The sequence below is a fragment of the Mesoplodon bidens genome (genome assembly GCF_964165515.1).
Source record: "Mesoplodon bidens genome assembly, chromosome: 9".
Taxonomy (NCBI): domain Eukaryota; kingdom Metazoa; phylum Chordata; class Mammalia; order Artiodactyla; family Ziphiidae; genus Mesoplodon; species Mesoplodon bidens.
In genome coordinates this window covers 70,323,123-70,345,066 of record NC_138166.1, presented here as the reverse complement: position 1 = coordinate 70,345,066, position 21,944 = coordinate 70,323,123, and the positions used below count along the sequence as shown (strand labels likewise).

Here is a 21,944-nt window from a genome sequence, read left to right as displayed (position 1 = left end):
ATTCTCATATTATGATTTTAGCCTTTACGCCCAGGAGAAGAATACAGAGGCATTATAACACAATCTAGAGGAAATACATTTTAAGACATTTTTTCCTATTGCTGAGTAGTATTCCATCGTATAAATAGATCATAATTAGTTTATTAAACTGTTGTTGATTTTGAATTGTTTCTGCTATTAACATTTGTTTGCAAGTATTTATGTGGACATATGTTTTCATTTCTCTTGATTAATTACCTAGAAATAGAAATGTTAGGTCATAGAACATATATATTTTACTTTATAAGAAACTGCCAAAAATTTTTCCAGAGTGGCTCTATCATTTAACACTCCCACCATCAATGTATGAAGGTTCCAGTTGTTCTGCATCCTTGTTGACATTTGGTATTGTCATCTTTTAAATTTTAGCTATTTTAAGGGTATGAAATGGTATTTCATTGTGTTTTTAATTTGCATTTTCCTGATAACTAATGAAATTGATCACTTTTTCATATGCTTATTGTACTTTTTAGTTCTAGAATTTCCATTTGGTTCTCTTTTATGGTTTCATTTCTCTGCTGAGATTTGCCTATCCATTCACTCATTTTGATCATCTTTTTCCTAAGTCATGAACATCTTAATAATTATTTCTTTAAAGTACTTGCCTGATAATTTTAACATCTAGATCAACTTGGGATTTCTTCCTATTGATTCTTTTTTCTCTTGACTAGGGATTATACTCTTTGTTTCTTGGTATGTCTATTACTTTTTGATTGCACACTGAATATTGTGGATGATGTATTGTAAAGACTCCAGATTTCATTATATTTCTCTGAGAAGTGTTGATTTTAGTGTGACCAGGCAATTAAGTTACTGGCTGATAACCATGAACTTGTGGAGGCTTGATTTGAAAGAAGCCAGACACAAAGGCATATTTACTGTATGATTCCTTTTATAAGAAGCTGAAGAACAGGAAAAACATTCCTATGGTGACACAATCAGAACATCAGTTGTATATGGGGAGTGGAGACTGAATGCAAGGTGCACAGTATAATTTCTTGGAGTGATAAAAACATTCCAAATCTTATTTGAATTGATGCTTACATGATCGTATTCATCTGTTGTAACTCATCTGTTGTAAACTGTAAATTTTTCTCAATAAAAATGGTATCAGGTCTTCCCTGGTGGCACAGTGGTTGAGAGTCCGCCTGCTGATGCAGGGGACACGGGTTTGTGCCCTGGTCCAGGAAGATCCCACATGCCGCGGAGAGGCTAGGCCCGCAAGCCATGGCCGCTGAGCTTGCGCGTCTGGAGCCTGCGCTCGCAGCGGGAGAGGCCACAACAGTGAGAGGCCCGCATACCACAAAAAAAAAAAAAAAAGGTATCAGAAAGTATCTGTAGACTACATATTGACTTATAAAATTTAAATTCCTCAATACCATTAGAGAATATGGGCCTATTGCATATAATTATCCTCCATGAATAGTTATCACTATATATAGTTTTCCATGCAATCAAATATAAATTCTAAATATAGAAAGAAATGAGAAAAAGAAAAAAAGGAACAAGAAATTTTCCAAACTTACAAAACAGTGCTTACTTGGGAAAGGGAAACTGCAGAGATATTTCCTGTTCCTTGTTAAGACCCTTTTTGCCTTCAGGATTCAAATTTACATTTCAAGAGAGACAGAATTCAAATTGTTCCACTCCTCTGGAATAGATTCTGTGTCCAGCTAAAGAGAATAATTCTTTATAACATGGCATTTTATCTTGCATATTTATCTTAAGTTAAAAAATATTTTAAGTTAAAAAATATTTTGCATATTTATCTTATCCTAAAATATTTTAAGTTAAAAAATATTTTAAGTTAAAAAAACAGTGACATATTGAAAGTGAACTCACATTCTGATAGAAAAAGTTGTCACTAGTGGTGCATGGTCAAAAAACAAACAAACAAAAGGCAATAAAGGAGTATGTCATCCTAAAGCAATGGTTCTCAACTCCAGCTGTACATTAGAATAACCTAGGCAGATTGTAAAATAATAAATACTAAGTCTTAATCCTCACTAATTACAGCAGAATCTTTAAGTTATTATTCTCACTGAAATAAAACTTCACGAGGGAAGAGCTGTTTTTTGATTTTTTTCTCTTTTGTTCATTCTTATATCCCCAGAGCTTAGAACAGTGCCTGGCACTAGTATGCTCTCGATATTTGATGAACTGGTGAGGAGTAAACAAGTTATTACAAGCCAAGGACAATTTTGGTCTTGTTCAAAATGGCAGAATTCTTCTAGATAATAAAGAATACAGCAGTGTGAAGAAGTTATTTTACAAAAATGTCTGATGATTTCATTTTATTTTATTTTATTTGTTTATATTTTATACAGCAGGTTCTTATTATTTTATTTTATTTTATTTGTTTATATTTTATACAGCAGGTTCTTATTAGCTATCTATTTTATACATATTAGTGTATATATGTCAATCCCAATCTCCCAATTCATCCCACCACCACCACCACCCCCACACACATATGTCCATACGTTTGGTGTCCATAAGTTTGTTCTCTACATCTGTGTCTCTATTTCTGCCTTGCAAACTGGTACATCTGTACCATTTTTCTAGATTCCACATACATGCGTTAATACATTGTATCTGTTTTTCTCTTTCTGACTTACTTCACTCTGTATGACAGTCTCTAGGTCCATCCACGTCTCTACAAATGACCCAATCTTATTCCTTTTTATGGCTGAGTAATATTCCATTGTATACATGTACCACATCTTCTTTATCCATTCGTCTGTCGATGGGCATTTAGGTTGCTTCCATGACCTGGCTATTGTAAATAGTGCTGCAATGAACATTGGGGTTCATGTGTATTCATTTTAGCTGAAAATTATTATACTAAGCATTTATTGAGCATTTCCTATGTATCAGGAATTATGCTCAGAGTAAGGTATACAAATGTTAATAAGGCATAGTTCTGCATTTGAGAAGCTTCCAGTCTGTTAGAGATTAGTGGTAAAGAGAAAGTCTAGCACAAAAACATATGTCTATTTATTCATTCATTCAACACTTATTTATTAAGTATTTACTCTGCATCATGGACATATGTGCCAGTACATGCTGTGGTAAACAAGGCAAATAGGATAACTCTCCTCCTGTCTAGTAAGGGAGAAAGATAATAAACAAGAGAAAAAAAAGAATTACAATTTGTGATAAATATTATGAAGGAAATGATTATGTTGTGATGGAGAATTTGGGTCAGGTAAAAGGCACTGTTTTGTATTGGATGGTCAGGAAATACCTCTCTAGGGAGAAACTTTAATGATGAGGAGCCAAGAATGCAAAGTGCATAGAGAGCTTCTAGCAGAAGAAATATGTTCAAAATACTTGAGGTTGGAAAGAGCTTAGCATGTTCAAGGACCTGAAAGAATCCAATGGCTAGAACATAAATAGAAAGTAGAACAAGTTGAAAGTGGATTAATAGATGGGGTTATTAAATTCACAGCCTTGTAGGCCATGGTAGAAAGTTTGGATTTTATTCTAAGGTCAATATGAATCTATTAAATGGTTTTAAACAATAAAATGGCATGATACAATTTATATATTTAAAAGATTAAAAAGATATCTTTTTCCAAATGTAAAATAGATTAGAAGGTGGACAAAACAGAGGTGTGAATATTAGTTAGGAAGATTTTACAGAAGTCCAGGTGAGTGATGACAGAGACAGTGAATTACAGAGATTCCAGTGCAGATGGAGAAAAGTGAGCTGCTCTGAATATATATCCGAAGACAGATTTGATAGGACTTGGTGAGGAATTGAATGTGAGTGAGGGAGAGAGAAGAATCAGTAATGACCCATAGGTTTCTGATTTACAAGAATGGGAGGATCAATTAAATATGTACATAGATGGGGAAGAATAGGTCAACTCCAACATTTAAAGTTTGGATAGAAAAGGAACCAAGGAAGAATAAAGAATAACCAGAGAGGGAGCAGAGAACTCTAGAGCATGAGGTATCTCAGAATCTAAAAATCTCCCTAGAAGAGGAGAGTATTTCAAGAAGGAAGAAGTGATCAAATATGTTCAATGGGGCTAAGAGCAGAGAAGTATCCACTGGATATGGAAAAATGAAGGTTGTTTGCAATCTTGATTAAAGCAATTTCAGTAGAATTATTGGGACAAAATTCAGATGAAAGAAGACTGAAGAGTAAATGGGAAGGAAGGCAATGGAGGAAGCAGGAGTAGACAACAATTTCAAGAAGTTCAGTTTCAAAGGGAAGCAGAAAAATGGAATGAGAGTTGGTATTGAATCAAGAGGAGATACCAGAGCATATTGGTACATTGATGGGGATGCTCTAGTACAAAGAGACTGATGGTTCAGGGAAAGAAGTCTGAGGAAGGAGCATAGTAATTGAGGATGTCCTTGAGAGAATGATGACCTGTGGAATCTAAGTTGGACAAGGAGGGGAGAGGGTATGAAAGCTAAACAAAGCTATGAATAAAGAAAGCTTAAAAAATATATAAATTAAAAAATAAAGAAAGCTAGAAAGAGCAATGAATACTTGACCTTCTGAGAAGGAAGCATGCTTGGAAAAGGAAGAGGACGACCCCACGGAGACATAAGGTTGAGCGAATGTTGTATTGTCTTCTGAGGCTATTATGGGGAATGGAGACAGTGAAAAGAGATGAAACTTGAAAGCTAGTTTTTGAAGCATACTGCATGCCTGCCAAAGAATTTGAACTTAATTTGTTAACAACCATAATTATTAAGACTCTTTGAGTTGCAAATAACAGATATCTACTTGGGTGGTATCTACAATGAAAGGGGATATTTAAAATAAGGGTATAGGTGTCTTACAGAATTCAAGAATGAAAAAGAAGTAACGGCATGGAAAGCCCTGGAATATAGTGTGTTTATTGTCATTCATTTCTCTTTTTCTTTTATTTTCCAGTCTGTTTAATTCTTCTCCATTTCATATATTAGAATATGGTGACCCCATTGCTCATAAGATTTTATAGGAGGGAGAGAGATTGAGCCAGTTCAGGTATCTACTTCTGTTTCAATCAACTATGGCTGGAGAGTGGGTTGTCGCTGAATAAATATGGTTTCTGGAAACCCATTCCTGTGGATCAGTAGCTGAGCTCATAGAAGATAATATTTTTAGAAGTTAAGCAGGCAATCCTCAAATCATCAAGACATGGGAGGATTTTTTAATACGGAAGTAAAATGATCAAACCCAACATTTAAAAAGATAACTCTGGCAGCAATATAAAGAATACATAGATACAGAGACAATCTAGATTCAGAAAGGTAAGTCAAGTTAGGAAACCATTAAGAAAAATGCCAAGCAAAAAAATAAAACGAACTCGGTTTGGGATAGCAGTAGTAGCAATGGAAAGTTGTGGATGGATATCAGACACATTTCAGAGATTGGATGGACCAGACTTTAATATAAGCAGTGAGGAAAGGTGAAAAAGGACCAGACTTTAATATAAGCAGTGAGGAATGGTGAAAAAGAAAAGATTACTCCAAGATTTCTAGTTTGGGCAACAGGGTAAATATGATTGCTGATAACTGAGACATGAAAAACAAGAAACAAAACAAACAAAAAAACCCCACCAAGGCTTGAGGGGGCAATATCAAGACTGAAGAGTTACAGTAAATCCAGTGACAGATCCAAAGCTCAAGAAAGAGTTGAAAAATCAGTATTTAAGAGATGCAAAGGCAATAGTTGAAATGTTAGGATTGCATGAGATCATTCAGGAAGATCATGTAAAGTGAGAAAAGATAGTAACTCCCTTGGGAAACTCCATCAGAAGAGATGGAACTAGGAGAAAAGTAAAGAGCAGTCAGAGACGTTAGGGAAGAATAAGAGATAACTGTGTCTTAGAAGCCAAGAAAGAGCTTTACAGGAAAAAAAAAAAAAAAGATCAACGATATCAAATTCTGCTGGAAGGAAATATAGGCTGAGAGCTGAAAAGAGGCTAACGTATTTGTCAATCACATGATGCTAACCTTTCTCACAGCAATTTCAGTAGAGTGGTGGGGGTGGAAGACAGATTGCAGTGGTTTGAGAAGTGACTGAGAGAAGAGGAAGTGGAGGCAGTGCCTATGACCTGCTCTTTCCAAAAGTTGCCTATAAACTAGAATATATACCAGTATAGAATGATTTATTCTATTAAAACTTATTTTTTCACTATTTTGGATTGAACTAAAACTAAATCAATGACAAAGCTCCAATTGAACCATGGACTCCTTACTCCCAACTATCTAGAGATCACTTTATCTTTAAATAAATTAACTCTGTGGCCTCTTAGAGAGGTAGATCCAATGGTACTATATCTCATCTTTATTTTTACTGGTTTTCATGCCATGGTCTTTAATGATTTCTCCCATTATCATTCCTTTTTACTCCATCTCAGCTCTCAGACACCTGACCTTTTGGCCAATCTCATTAAAGCTTTGCATGCTAACTAGTTTTATCTTTGCATTTTTTGGCTTACCTCACTGATGTTAAACATCCTAAAAAACCATTGCTACTTTGGATCAGTGAGAAAGACCGAGAGACATGAAGAGAAAAAAAAAACAAGATTGAAAAAAATGTAATAAGGGCCTCCCTGGTGGCGCAGTGGTTGAGAGTCCGCCTGCCGATGCAGGGGATACGGGTTCGTGCCCCGGTCTGGGAGGATCCCATATGCCGCGGAGCGGCTGGGCCCGTGAGCCATGGCCGCTGGGCCTGCGCATCCGGAGCCTGTGCTCCGCAACGGGAGAGGCCACAACAGTGAGAGGCCCGCATACCGCAAAAAAAAAAAAAAAAAAAAAAAAATGTAATAAGATAAATGATCCAAACTCATTATACCTAATGAGTAATTAAAAATCTTCTTTGGTAGTACAGGTAAACATCTCCTCAAATAGATTTTTTTTACAAAGCATCTATAATAAGTTCAAAACATACATTACTTCAAGCAAAATAACATCTCCTAAAAAGATCTAAGATGCCCCAGTATTCAGCTGCCCTTTCTATCAAACATTTATTTAGTACATATTTCATGGCGGTCACTGTGATATAGAGATATGGGCCTTGGTTTGTGTTTTTGAGAACCATATCGTGGGTTGAGGAGAAAGAATATCCTATCCACAGGAAAGTAAATAATAATATAAGACAGTATATTTTCAGTCACAAATGAATTTTACAGATTATAAGAGCTGTCAGATTCCATATTGGTATTAGCATACCGATATGGAATAATTTAGAAAAGATTTCATGAAGGAAGTGCTCCTTGTGCTGGATCTTAGAGGAAGTATAAGACGTAGGCTAGCAAAAAGGCATGGGGAAGACATTATAGGCAGAGGACACAACTTAAACAATGATCCAGAGGAGATGTAGAATTGCTGAAGAATCAGCCCTGAAGGCCTGCAAGTGTCTTTTGTGCTCTGGAGGAAGTTAGCCACCATGAATAAAGTCTAACTACCCTGAGCCTATCATCATGCTGTGAGAAGCCCCACCTACCCATGTGGAGAGGTCACATAGAGACCTGAGGCCACTGGCCCCTGAATCCCCAGCTGAAACAGACAGCACCAATATGCCAGAAACATGAGTGAGGCCACCTTGGAAGTGGGTTTTCTAGGAGCAATTGAGCTACTTACCTGATACCATTGCTCAGCCCTGCCTAAATTTTGGAATTTTGAGCAAATAAATGATTGATACTATTTTAAATCATTAAATTTTGGAATGAATCACTGCCTCTTTTCTTGATATGGGTTAAAATTATAACAAGCAAAATTTATCTGTGAAGATCTCTTGCTTCAGTATTATTTACTTTCCCAACTTTGTCTTCTCTACCATGTAGCATAAATCTTTATCCTCAAAATCCATATCATATGATGACTGGTTAATTTATTTTTAAAAAAGTTCAAAATGTTCCTTCTTTTTTTTTAACATCTTTATTGCAGTATAATTGCTTTACAATGGTGTGTTAGTTTCTGCTTTATAACAAAGTGAATCAGCTATACATATACATATATCCCCATATCCCCTCCCTCTTTCATCTCCCTCCCACCCTCCCTATCCCGACCTTCTATGTAGTCTCAAAGCATCAAGCCAATCTCCCTGTGCTATATGGCTGCTTCCCACTAGCTATCTATTTTACATTTGGTAATGTATATATGTCCATGCCACTAGGGGAAGGACAGGAATAAACATGCAGATGTAGAGAATGGACCTGAAGACACGGAGAGGGGGAAGGGTAAGCTGGGACGAAGTGAGAGAGTGGCATGGACAGAATGTTCCTTCTAATGTTATTTATCTTTTAACAAAGGAAGATAGGAATATCTTTCATTTATTTATTTATTTTTGGCTGCGTCAGATCTTCGTTGCTGCATGCGGGCATTCTCTAGTTGCAGCGCGCAGGGGCTACTCTTCGTGTGGTGCACGGGTTTCTCATTGTAGTGGCTTTTCTTGTTGCAGAGCACAGGCTCTAGGCACGTGGGCTTCAGTAGTTGTGGCATGCAGGCTCAGTAGTTGTGGCTCGCAGGCTCTAGAGTGCAGGTTCAGTAGTTGTGGTGCACAGGCTTAGTTGCTCCAAGGCATGTGGGATCTTCCCAGACCAGGGCTCAAACCTGTGTGCCCTGCATTGGCAGGCTGATTCTTAACAACTGAGCCACCAGGGAAGTCCCAGATAGGAATATCTTTAAGATGCAAGTGCTGAAAAGGATGTAGGGTGGGAATGTAATGAAAAAGACAGAAAAGGAAAAGTATCTATCTATCTATCTATCTATCTATCTATCTATCTATCTATAGATCACAATTTTTCTTTGCTTGATTTCTCTACTTAAAAGTGTATGTCACTTCTGTAGTTTTTTTTCAGTTGAGAAAAGTTAATTACTAACTATGATTGCTTTATAAACCTCATATGCCAACTTATTATAGGCTAAAATCAACTTGACAGATAAATATTTTAAAATGATCAACAAACAAAAGATTTTCCCCATCTCATGCTTTTTCTAAAACATGTAAAGTGAACCAAAGAGTAAAACAAAAATGTATTATACTTCTCTTCAACTGGTCTGCCACTAGTTCTCTTTAACTAGTCTGATACTTTAATGGGAATTTTCTTTTTCCATTTAAGAAAACATATTCTCCTAAAATTAAGTAGCACATATTTCAATTCAACACAAAAATCCGGTCTCTATCACTATCGACTTTTGGGAATTAAACCAAATTAAGAATTTAAAACTTTGTCTATCACTTTCTATTTTAAAGTTATGGACATTGTTAAGAGATATAGTCAAGAATTATTTGATATCTCTCTTTCAGTTTTATATATCTTCTCATTTAACAGATATGCTAAGTCCTTGCTATTTTTACACTAAATTTATCTAGGTAGCAAAATAAGTAACTAGTTTGTATCAAATTTCCACTTACTTTATTTTATAAATAGTACATAAATAAGAATTCCACTGGTTTGCATCCTCTTACTAGTAAATGCTAACTTCATGAAAATATACACAATTTCTCTCTCTTTTTTTTTTTTTTTGCCACCGAAGCCACAATACCTGGCATATAATAGGTGCTGAATATATTATTTTTAACAGATTTATTGAAGTACAATTAATATACAACAAAGAACATGCATTTAAAGTGTACAGTGTGACAAGTTTTTACATCTGTACAGACTCATAAGACTATCACCAAATTCAGGATAATAAACATATCCATTGCCCTCAAAAGTTTCCTCATGCTCCTTTGTAATCCCTCCTATCATGACTACTGATCCACTTTCTGTCACTATAGATTAGTTTGCATTTTCCAGAGTTCTATGTAAGTGAAATAATAAAGTATGGTTTGCTTTCTGTCTAGCTTCTTTTACTCAGCTTAATTATTTTGAGATTAATTTTTGTTGTGTGAACTAATAGGTTATTTCTTTTTATTGCTGACTAGTATTCTGTTGTATGGCTAAACCACAGTTTGTTTATCCATTCATCTGCTGAGGGACATTTAGGTTGTTTCATTTGGGGCGGTTACACATAAAGCTGCTGTGAACATTCATGTATGTCTTTATATAGATATACAGTTTCATTTTTCTTGGGTAAATACTTAGGAGTGGTATGGCTGGATCATATGCTAGGTGTATTTTTAGTTTTTTAAGAGTGTCAAACCATTTTCCAAAGTAGTCGCACCATTTAACATTTGCACCTGCATTGTGTAAGAATTCTCCTTTCTCTATGTTCAAGCCAATACTTGGTATTGCCAAACTTTTAAATTTTAGTCATTAGCACTGATGTGTAGTGGTATCTCATTGTGATTTTCATTTGCTTGCCCCTAATGACTAATGATATTGAGCACTTTTTCACACACTTTTTGCCAACTATTTGCTCAACCCAAGGTCATAAAGATTTTCACCTAAAAGTTTTACAGTGTTAGGTTTTATATTTAGGTCTGTGTTCTATTTGGAGTTAGTTTTTATATATGGCATGAAGCAGGGACTGAAGAACATTGTTTTGCATATGGATGTCCAATTTTTCCAGCAACATTTGTCAAAAACACTATCCTTTCTCCAACAATAAGCTTTGCAACTTTGTGGAAAAACCAGTTGTCTATACATGTGTGGGTCTATTTCTGAATGTTCTCTCCTGTTTCATTGATTTGTTTCTCTTTATGCCACTGCCACACTGTCTTGATTATTGTGGCCATATACTAAATCTTGAGATCTCCAACTTTGTTCTTCATTTTCAAAATTGTTTTGAATCTTCTGAGTTGTTTTTTTTTTTCCACATTAACTTTAGAATCAGCTTGTCAAGTTCTACAAAAAAGGCTTGCTTGGATTTTGATTGGGATTACCCTGAATCTTTACATCAATTTAGGGAGAATCGACATCCTAACAACATTCAGTCTTCTGACCCATGGCTGAATACATTTTTAAGGGATAAAAGAAGAATTGTTGAAGCTCAGTTTTAGAATAAAGAATTTTCAGGGCTTCCCTGGTGGCGCAGTGGTTGAGAGTCCGCCTGCCGATGCAGGGGACGCGGGTTTGTGCCGCGGTCCGGGAAGATACCACGTATCATGGAGCGGCTAGGCCGGTGAGCCATGGCCGCTGAGCCTGCGCGTCCGGATGCTGTGCTCCGCAACGGGAGAGGCCACAACAGTGAGAGGCCCATGTACAGAAAAAAAAAAAAGATTTTTCAGAAGCTCTAGGTAAATTAGAAATATCATGTTTATTAAAATGTTATGGCAGGAAATTTTGATTTGGCTTTTCAAAAAACATTCTAATTATACTTTTAAAATTTGGGGGATATATGGTCAACTTTAGGAAATGTATTGTAATTGCTTCATTCTTTGACATATAACACCTTGTAATTTCAGAACTAATACAAGATCTTTGGAGCATGATCTACCTTTAGAAAAAGAAAAAGAAAATCGTGATTTGGGGACAAACTACTAAAATCTAAAAGGGAGACTGATGAACATTCAATAAAAGAAAGTCTAGATTTAGCTTCCTGCATCCAGGCAATTTCACTTTTTCAGGCCCCTTAAAAACAAATAATACCTATCACTTTCATTTGCTTTTGTAATTTTTTAACTTTTCAAAACACTTTCAGTTCATGATTTTCTTTTATTCATACAACTTTTGAAGTAAGAATGACAAGTCGCCATCATTGGCAGCTGAGGAAATTGAGGAGCCCAGCAGATAACAGATCACCAAAAGTCACAGTGAGAGCTAGTGAAAACTGCTTTCAGGTCACTTAATTCTCTTTTGAGATGTTTCTTCATTAGACACTTCTGTGCAAAAAATAGAACTCACTCTAGCTGTTCAAATAGAAAAGGCATTTATTAAAGGATGTTAGGTGTCCCCCTAATCTCCAGAAGGACCAGTGAGGCAGACTTGCAGACTACCCAGCCCAGATCAACACCTAAGTCAGACCCAGTGACTAATGTGCTAGGTCAGACCGCACTACCTTTGTTTTTTGGCTTAAAGGACAAATGTTGGACACTAGAAGACAGGACCTCGGTCACTATGATCCTAAAAGACCCACACCAGCACAGTCTCGCTCAATGAACCAAAAGTTTCCCTGTAGCTTCTGCTTCATTTTTCTGCCCTTTTCTGAACAGACAGGTCACTCCAGAGAATACAATTAGCAGAGTCCAGTCACGTATTTGAGCCTACATTCATAATGGGGGAAATTCCCCAAACGTAAAAATGAAATTTAAAAGGCAGTGAATAGCCTCAACATGGCAAGGTACATGTCACAAAGCATTCTTAAAATCAGTGTGAGTCACCGAATGACAGTGGTTTGGGGGTTGACAGGGATCTTTTAAATTGCCAGTATTTTCCAAATTTTAGCCATGACTCATTAGAACATCATAAAAATCAATGTAGTGTGCTCCATAGTTTTAAAAATTAAAATAGAATTGCAAATATCACCATGGATTGCACTTAGGGAAGGTAAGTACCATCTGGTGAAACTTTTGTCCTAATTGTATATGTGTGTCTACATGTCTATATATATGTATATGTACAATATATATGTATTCATACATATTTATATTTGTATATATATAGTACATATATATATATATATATATATATATATATATATATATACATTTTACATTGGGGCTTGGGATATACATCCCAAGCCCCAATGTAAAATGTATTTTCTACTGTGAGTCGTGGTGAATATAAAAAATTGAAAAATGCTAGTCTAATCCAATCTCTTCATTTTACATTTAAAGGAGAAAAAATAAGGCTCAGAGAAATCAAGTACCTTGCTCTGGCGGTTAGCATAAAGCTGGAATCAAGATGCAGAAAATCTCTCAGTCCTACTCTGCATTATAAGGACATTATCTATCACCTAGAAGAATACTTCCCATTTCCTATGTAGATCTTCTCCTACATTAGCCTTGTTGTGGTAATTAAATGTATTTCATAATTAGTAAATCAGAAAAATATTGTCAATTTTATAGTTGCATTTGGAGTGAGGCAGTAGATAATTGTTACCAGTTGCTGTAGTTAATACTAGTCTTAACACCATTCTGCATTTTAACTCTGGAAAAACAGCTAACCTCTGTTATTTTAAAGATTTTTATGTTGGCAGATGTGTTAAGAATTGCAGGTGACACATTGTACTAGTAACTATAAACAAATTTTTAAAGAAAATAATTTTATTTTCAATAAATAGAAGGAATTTTAAAGTTGTAATCTGCCATACTGAATGAAGACATATCAATGAAAATATTTCTTTTCTTGCTAGTTCTCTGCTATGTTTGTTTCTTTCAAAACATTAAATACATATTCCAAAAAAAGTTTCTATGATTTGAAAGAAAATTTGAAAAACAAAAGCTTCTCAACAGTTTCTCTAAATGTGCCCAATTAATGATACATCTACACTTTAAAAATTTGAATTACTAGAAACAAAGTACTTAAACTTCATGGATATTTTTATATTAATGGGTAAGAGCTATACAAATAATATATAAATATTTTTAAAAATAATATAGATTTTACTTTTCCATGCCTCATTTTAACTGAATTTCTAAAATTCTATTTCTAAATAGCCATGAGCCAAAGATTTAGCCAGCTTGCAATATCTCTATCTTCAATAATAAAGAGGTTCATTAAGTCTTTTTGCTCTGTTGTACACCACTGTGTATTTTATAAACAGAAATTTAATATAAATACTTCTATTACACATTAAAACCTAATTGCTTTTAAGATTTTGATGATAAAGAGGGTCAAAGAGGAGTAAAAAATACCAATGATTAATGCTTTAGATAATCAAAGAACCCCACTTTCCATTGTGTAGGCTTCTCCCTCCTACATTAAAACGCAATAAATGTAGCAATGAAAAGTACAACACTTTTGCAAAGTGCACCCAGAATCTTTCTATTTGCTAACTCAGTGCCACCACCCAGATTTTGATATGAATTCTACAAGTTTACTTTTCATCACCAGTTAATATGTTTTGAACTCATACTGAAAATAGAATGCACTTTATTTTTACATGTTGACTCTTCTCGTCGCCTGTGGGAACTTGTTTTCCTTACAAAGAATATAGCTGCAAACAAAGAAGACACGGTATTTTTCTTGCCAAGGATATTTTCCTATACTGAGTGGTTCTTTGACATAGGAAGCTTACTATGACATACCAAATGTGCATGGGAAAGGGTGCAAAAGTCCATCAGGTAAGGTAAAGAATGAGGATGAGAAATTTAGTTATCAGGGGTTTAGTGCAGTCGTTAGGAATGTCTCTTCCTCCCAGACTGTTTTGTCCCGTTCAGTGAATACTGTATTATTCCAACATCCCTTTTCCCAACAGCCATTTAAAATAATAATGAGAAAAAAAATTTAAAGATATTTACAGTAAATGAAATTCTGTCACACATAGAGAGGGTAGGGGGAAGATGCTGATATTTTCCTGAGCCTAGGATATGCTCGTTGAATATGGCACCAAACCTACTTTCTGCAGTGAATTCTTCTTACCAGCAATTGGGACAATTATTTTACTTAAATGGAAAATCTTGTTACCATTCTTCTGCTACCTTAACAGCCAGAAAGCTTTTCCCAATATTACTAATTACACTGGAGGAAGATTATAAACTCCTTTTTATACTGTGGTCTATGGCTGGTTGCCATAGCCCTCCAAAGAAAATTCAGTACTGATGTATCTCAGGACATGTTGGCCTTTGCCCTATGTGAATTCATTCAAATTTAGAATAAAATCCAGCTGTTCAGTTTCTAATCTTGAGTTGCTTCTCGAGAAAATATGAAATCAAAAAACAAATTAAAAATTTGGAGCTCTTCAATTTGCTTGAAAAATAACAACTAGATAGTCTTAAATAAGTTCCTTTTACTTGCTCTTATATTAGTATTTAGTGTTAAAAATTATGCCAACCAGAATAGCCAGTTAAGAAACAGCAGAAAATTCCCACATGTTTCTTAAAAATAGAGACCTTTAAAAAAATCTCATTAATGACTTTGTAAATTGTACTACCTATAGTTGGTAAGGGTGCAATCAAATAGACACTCACAGTTACTGCTGGAGGTGACATAAACTGCTACCACTTTTCAGAAAAGACAATTTGACAATATACGTAAAAAAACCTTAACATGTTTGATCCTTTGATTCAGAAATTCAACTTTTAGAAATTTAGTCTAGTGAAATGTATAATTAAAGAAATGGACAAGCATTTGTGTACAAGGGTGTTCATCAAAGCATTACTTGGAATACAGAAAAACTGGAAAAAACCTAAATATACAATAGCTGGGAATTGGTTACTAAAACGATAGGCTACTCATATAATAGATTATCACACAGCCATAAGAAATATCTCATTTGAAATAAGTATGTACAAGCAAAGGAAAAAAAAAAGGCACTGTTATCTTTCAATGCTGGGTTTCCAGGTGACTTTTACTTTTTTTCCACTAGATTTATTGAGATGTAATTGACACATAACATTGTATAAGTTTAAGTCATCCAACTGACTTGAAACTTTTATAAACTGCAAAATGATTACCATCATATTAGCTACCACCTCCATCCCATCACAGTTACCACTTCTTTTTTTGTGATGGAAACATTTAAGATCTACTCTTTTAGCACTTTTACTTTCTTTACTCCTTTCTGTATTTTCCAGGTGTCCTTCAGTGTAATCTTTTTTTTTTTTTTTTTTTTGCGGTACGTGGGCCTCTCACTGTTGTGGCCTCTCCCGTTGCGGAGCACAGGCTCCGGACGCACAGGCTCAGCGGCCATGGCTCACGGGCCCAGCTGCTCCACAGCATGTGGGATCTTCCCGGGCCAGGGCACGAACCCGTGTCCCCTGCATCGGCAGGAGGACTCTCAACCACTGCGCCACCAGGGAAGCCCTTCAGTGTAATCTTTACTTTTTAAAAGGACTTTAAAATTCATGTGCTAGTAGTCGCATGGAGGGGAAAAAAAATTTTTTTAACTACAATTCAGTACAAATGAAATTTAATGCTCTCTTTACTATGATTATAACTTCCAAATATTTGCACCTCTTTCTGCCTCCGATAAATATTAAAATATGTAAGAGCCAAACGAGGTATGTCTTTTCAAGCTCCCTTTTTTCCCAAATGAAATCCCCCCAAATATGACCCCATATTCTCATGAGGCATATCCTCATTTTATTAGGCATGTCTATGTAATTTCTCCTCATAATTACAATTAGTTCTTATGAAGTTTATCTGTGTTTCATCTGCTTCTCTGTGCTGGTAGGGACATAGTCTTCCATCTTAAATTTCACCAGTCTTCTCCCTTCACTTCTTCCCTCTTGCTTCTCCTATGTTCTCGAAAGTGTATGCTATATTCTTCAGGGTCTTCTTTATTCAGAAGGTGCCATACAAAACGGTTACATAACGCAGGCTTCATTCGTAGTTATAAAATTACTGATCAGATAGTAACTACAACAATTTCCAAACAACATCATGTAACCGACAACTGCAGTGCGGTGGGTGGAGCGCGGGGGCTACAACCTAACAGTCTCTACCCCTCTCTCTCTCTCTCTCTCTCTCTCTGGGAAGCAGCGTTCCACCTTTCTGGGGCAGAAGTCAGTAATCATATTCTCCATAAGCTTCCCATGAGAAGATAGAAGAGGAGGGAGGTAGAGCAGGTTGCCAAACCCACTTAGGCGTTCGCATAGATTAACCTACCAATTAAAAGGCGGGAGGTCACCCAAGCCAACTTTAAAAGCGCTCAGAGTTCTGACGCAAATTAGACCAAGGCAGGCTTTCTCTGACACCCGGGCCATCACGAAAGTTCTTGAGGGCATCTGTTGTGGATTCCCCATCTTTCCTTTCCTCTCTTCCATCTTATATTGTTTTCATTGGCCCTCTCCTCTCCCCAAGTTCTGTGTTTTTCGCCCAGCACTAGCACTAGAGGTATTACCCATTGTTGGCCAGTGAATTAAGCCAGTATTTGGCAGCCAGGCCTCTCTTGCGCCCACCAAAGCACCCATGCCTGGGTTCCTTAAAGTGTAAAATTCTAGTGCTGCCAAGTCACCTCTAAAGCACTTCTCAGGGCTACACAGCTAAAGGGAACCTACGACCGACAAGGTGCAGCGGGGGCTCAAGTAGAGGACCCTGGCTGCAACACACCAGAATATAACTCGCAAAAGGAGGAATAGCTAGAAGACGTAAGAATGCTGCGCGGTAGAAAGATGCCCAACCTAAGCAAGCTCAGACGCGCAAGCGCGCGTGGCTCACGGCGCGTCTCCGTGGCCTCACCACAGCGCCTGCGCACAGGATCCCCGGAGCGGCGGGGAGAGGAGAGGAGCAGTCGGGCCTGGCGCTCCTACCGCCTCGGCAACTCCAGCCTGCAAGCTCCGCCTCCTTCAGCTGCTCGCCTTCCCAAACAAGCGGGTGCGTCCCTGGCGCTCTCCGTCCATTGGCCCTTGGCCTTTTCCGTTTCCGCCCAGCCCTCCAGAGTCCACCAATCAGCTTGTGCGTTTGGGTAAGTGGCCACCTCCTAGGCTGTCGCTCCAGGTCCTCTGCCTCCTCCCGCTGCTGCCTCCGCTGCTGCCTCCTACTTCCCCACCTCCTCCGTCAGGCGGGCGGCTGCGGGGGCCCGAGGGGCGGCGGCGGCGGCAGCGATATGGAGCCGGGGGCCGGCGGCCGAAGCGCTGCTCGCGGGCACGGGGCCAGGCCCCCGAGCATTCCTCCGCCCAGGGAGCAGGAGCGGAAGCTGGAGCAGGAGAAGCTCTCCGGGGTGGTAAAGAGCGTCCACCGGCGGCTCCGCAAGAAGTACCGGGAAGGTAAACAGCGAGCTGAGCGGGGGGAAGGGGAGGCCTCGTCGCCCCCAGCCCCTTGTCAACCGCTCCCCTCCCCCCAAGGGGCCACCATTACAACCTGAAGGAGCTGCACGTCAGCCCCTGCTAGGGCCGCTCTCCCAGGTCCGGACGCCCCCTTCTCGGTCGAGTACTCGGTCGGCGTCAGGCGTGCTCCTCCCGCCCCCTTTTCTTCGAGGGCCCTTCAGGAGAGTTCCAGGCCTGTGGAGGAGCCGAGTGCCCACCTCCCCCATCCCCTGTCCCCAGCCGGGGTGCTGAGATTGTTGTCACCACACACACAAGCACGTAGATCCTCACACAGGAGGTGGAGTTCGCTCGCTGCGAGAGACATGAAGCTAAAACACGAAGGCAGGTAGAATCCATTCGAGAAAGACGAACTGAAAGAAGCCCGAGTTACCCTTCGCTGCCTCGCGCCTGATCAGCCTGTTTGATTTGCTGCCCCGTCAGACCCCCTTCCTAGTACCTAATTGCTGCGGCTTTAGCCCGGGCCGGAGCTTCCTCTCATTGGCTTCCAGGGCTGCGAAGTCAGCAGGCCTTAGAGCTGACTAGACTTCACCTTGTTAAAAGGGGGAGGGGTTCCATCCTTGCCCCCCCCCCATTCTTCAAATGCTGCATCTTAGGGTTTATTTAGGCGGGAGAGGAAGAGATCTGGGGCAGGTTCTCAAAATACTGTTTAGATTTGACTAATCCGTAACTACCAAGCCTCCTAAGGATACAGACCCCGGTGAAGCCGGCCGTCGCTGGGAACCCCTCTTATGGAAGGTCTTGAGCAAAGGAAGAAGCCATAGTAGCTTTTGCGTGGGCCTGAGGAAGGTTTATAGTTGGGATCTACAGTTATCCTTGGTATTTTAAAATATAGGCTTTTTTACAGAGCTATTTTATAAGAAACTAACAGTGAAAATTCCCACTTTTTTCATGCGCTTATGAGACATTTCTTCTAAAGATCGAAACGAGGGATAACTTTCTTCTGTCTTTAGCTTAATTGCAAACAAAAGTCGGCAGTCTTATACGTAGTTAAGTTAGGATTAGAAGCAAAATTATGACAGTGAAGGAACAGATAGGTAAGATCATGTTACTTTTGAGTTACAAACACTTTTCAATTACTCTGGAAGATTAAAACTAAGTGTCTTTTGTTCTCTTGAGTGTAGGTGATGTGTTTCATTTTTCAAACTTTAAATTCAGAGTTTTTTCCCCTTGGCAACTCAAGCCTCAGTTTTTAAATAGCTGCTTAAATAGTCCTCCTCAAAGCTAGCCTATAGTTATTGTTTAATAGGTAGCAATAGAAAGAGACTTATCGGGCATACTGGGATGTTAAAATTTGTTTTTTAAAAGAATGCTTTAAACCCCAACCCACAATTTATTCAATAAAATGAGTAGTTACCATAGCAATCGTTGCATCATTCTTGATATTCAGAGAGTGCACTTACGTAATGGCATTCAGTGTAGGTTCTTGTGTTGTTTGGAGAAATGAGCAAATAAAACGGACACACTTTAATTTATCATGCTATTTTGCATAAACTTAAGCAAGTACATCTTTTTAAAGAAAAATGGGTAGCATATAATTCAATTTCCATTTTTACCTTTTTATAATTATTATTATTAACTTATTCATAAATGAATAGATACACTTAATATACTGCTAATGTGTCATCATGTCTTCAAGAGCTGTTTATATTTGCTTAGTTCTCACATGTTGAAACATGTCTTTAAGCCTGAATATTAACCAAGGGAACACTTGTTCATAACGAGAATTAGTATTTGGAAGTTCTGAGAGCTAGAATAGATACATGTAGTACATAAGTGAATTATCTAGTGTGATTTAGGGCAGGTAAAGCCCTGGCAGTCTGTAAACATATGAATGAGACTGTTCTTTAGGCGTTTTAATGCCCTGAATTCCACCAGTGATCTAGACTTCTCTAGGCTTTACTCTAATGATATACAAAGCCCCATCAGTGAATTAGCAAAGTAAAAGATCCTAAAGAGCATGCCCTTTCTACCTTTATTTCTGACCTGTAGGTCAAATCTTAGTTGTGATTGACAAAAATCCATGAAAAAGCCATCTGTGAAAAAGTCTGATTATGCACATAATAATACCAGAGAAGTAATTTTTAGTGCTTTCCTTTGAGGTCTTAGTATCATTATAATATCATTTGCAAAGTCATCTCTGGTTATAAAATAATAATATAAATGGTGCTTAGGTACTAGGTCAGGTTACAAAGGCCTATTTGATCAGTAACATGCCTTCACTGTAACACCAATAACTATGGAAACTTTACTCCTTTTATAACAATATTCCTGTCAGAAAATGCAGTGAAAATTCCAGCTTAGAATCTTGGAATGTTAAACTAGAAGGAACTTTAGCATTTATCAGTGATTCCCAAACATGGATAAACAGTAGACTTATATGGGTGCCTTTTAGAAAATTACTCCATTCCACCTCAGAGGTACAGTTTCAGAATCCCTATCAGTGGTGCTTGGAAATTGGTCAGCCAGATTTTGGACTGATAATCTAAACTACTTCCTTCCTTTTACACATGAGTGAGCTGAATCCTAAAAATAGTAAAATAACTTGCTTGAAGTTTGGATAGTTTATCATTAGCACAGAACATTTTATGGGAATAATGTGTTTTTCTTTCCAATTCAAAGCCTAATGGTGTCTCCAAATGTTGTTGGAGTGGTAGGGAAAATGGGAAGCAGGAAGTAGCCCTAGAATTTGTGTTGGGTAAGAGGATGTAAACTGATGGGAATGGGGCAATCCATGGGATAGGTATGGTTCGCTGAGTTAAGGCTATGTGAGGTGTGGGTCTCTTAGGGAGTTATGGGAAAGAGGGAAATAAGTTGGGGTAGAATAAAGAAGGAGGCAAAATATTCACTGGATAGTAAAGACAGGAGTGAGACCTGGATAATGAGTGTAGGGTTGGATAATATAGTTTTCCCTTTCCTTATCTCTGGTAGTGGAATTGAACATGAAGCAGGAATAAGATTGAAAATAAGATTTTTCTGATGTGGTAGAAAAAGGTTTCTCTCCATCCTTCCCAGTCCATTTGTCCAAACCGATGCTTGATGTGGCACTGAGCAGGCTTGGCGTAGAGGGTAGTGGATAGGATTGTAAAGACTAGCAGGTAAGTTTAATGCACTCTTTTACCACTTTTCCCCTCTCTGCTCCATTTTACTGCCTGTGTCACCACTTAGAGATCCTTTCTCTATTTGTATAAGAGTAAAGTGAGAACTGGAGATAAACGTCAGTGTTCCAGGCAGTGCTGATATCTGAAGTAGTTACCAAAAGGAAATGGTAGGGAAATGTTTAGCAATGGTGATGAGAAGGGGTGTTTCTGGTGTCAGCCATTTATAGATAAGGGACAGTCTTTTAGACTGAGTTTATATAAATGGAAATATGCTTGCAGATGTAGGTGTTTTCTATCTTTGCTATACAGAATTTTCAAAATAATGGCCTTGATATAAGCCAAAAATATTTTAAAATATATCATAGGATTGGAGACAGCTTTTAAATAAGAAACAGCTAGTTTTTCTTTCCAAACAGGGAGTTTGGAACAGGGAGGCATTGTTTAATCAAATCTGCCTGATAAGTACATATCTAATTGAGAACTGAAGTAGAGCCGTGTGTATTTTCAGTTGACTTTGTATGATTTTTTCCATAATCCTAGTCACATAATCTTATTCCTGTAATGATTGTTATTATGCTTGGCATCTCTTTTTAAACTGAAAGTATCCGTGTAAAAACTACAAGAAAATGTAAAGACTACAGCTGTTGGGAATAAAAGTATGATCCCCGTTCCTTAGTTTTGATTTTTTAACTTATCTTGTGAATGTCTTTACTTTAGTAATTTTCATCAACTTAATTAAGTCTCTGAATTTACTTATTCTATATGCCAGAACAGGTTAAATAAGTTTGTCACATAAACCCGTGTAGGTTATCAGACAAAAATTTAAAAATGCACGTTACCCTGTTAACAGTGATATTCTCAAAGTCATGGTTTAATGGGAGACCTTTATTATACTTTTCTACATTTAAAAAAATCAATCTTATTAGTAGCAATGATAATATTATAAAAGTGGTTAGAGTAAGTAAGACAGATTACTGATACTGAAACAGAAAAGGAGAACACAGAGTAGGTTGGTTCTGTAGACTAAGTCTGGA

General features: G+C 37.6%; 1 protein-coding gene across 1 annotated transcript in view; it reads left to right on the top strand.

Moving 5' to 3' along the window:
* The first annotated feature begins 17,531 nt into the window (after window positions 1-17,531).
* The window catches only part of SAMTOR (S-adenosylmethionine sensor upstream of mTORC1), an 87,418-nt gene continuing 83,005 nt past the window's right edge, over window positions 17,532-21,944 (top strand). Inside the window, exon 1 of the mRNA XM_081244850.1 lies at window positions 17,532-17,752. Coding sequence (XP_081100976.1) covers window positions 17,593-17,752 — 160 coding nt within the window. The 5' untranslated portion in view covers window positions 17,532-17,592. The remainder of the gene's footprint in view (window positions 17,753-21,944) is intronic.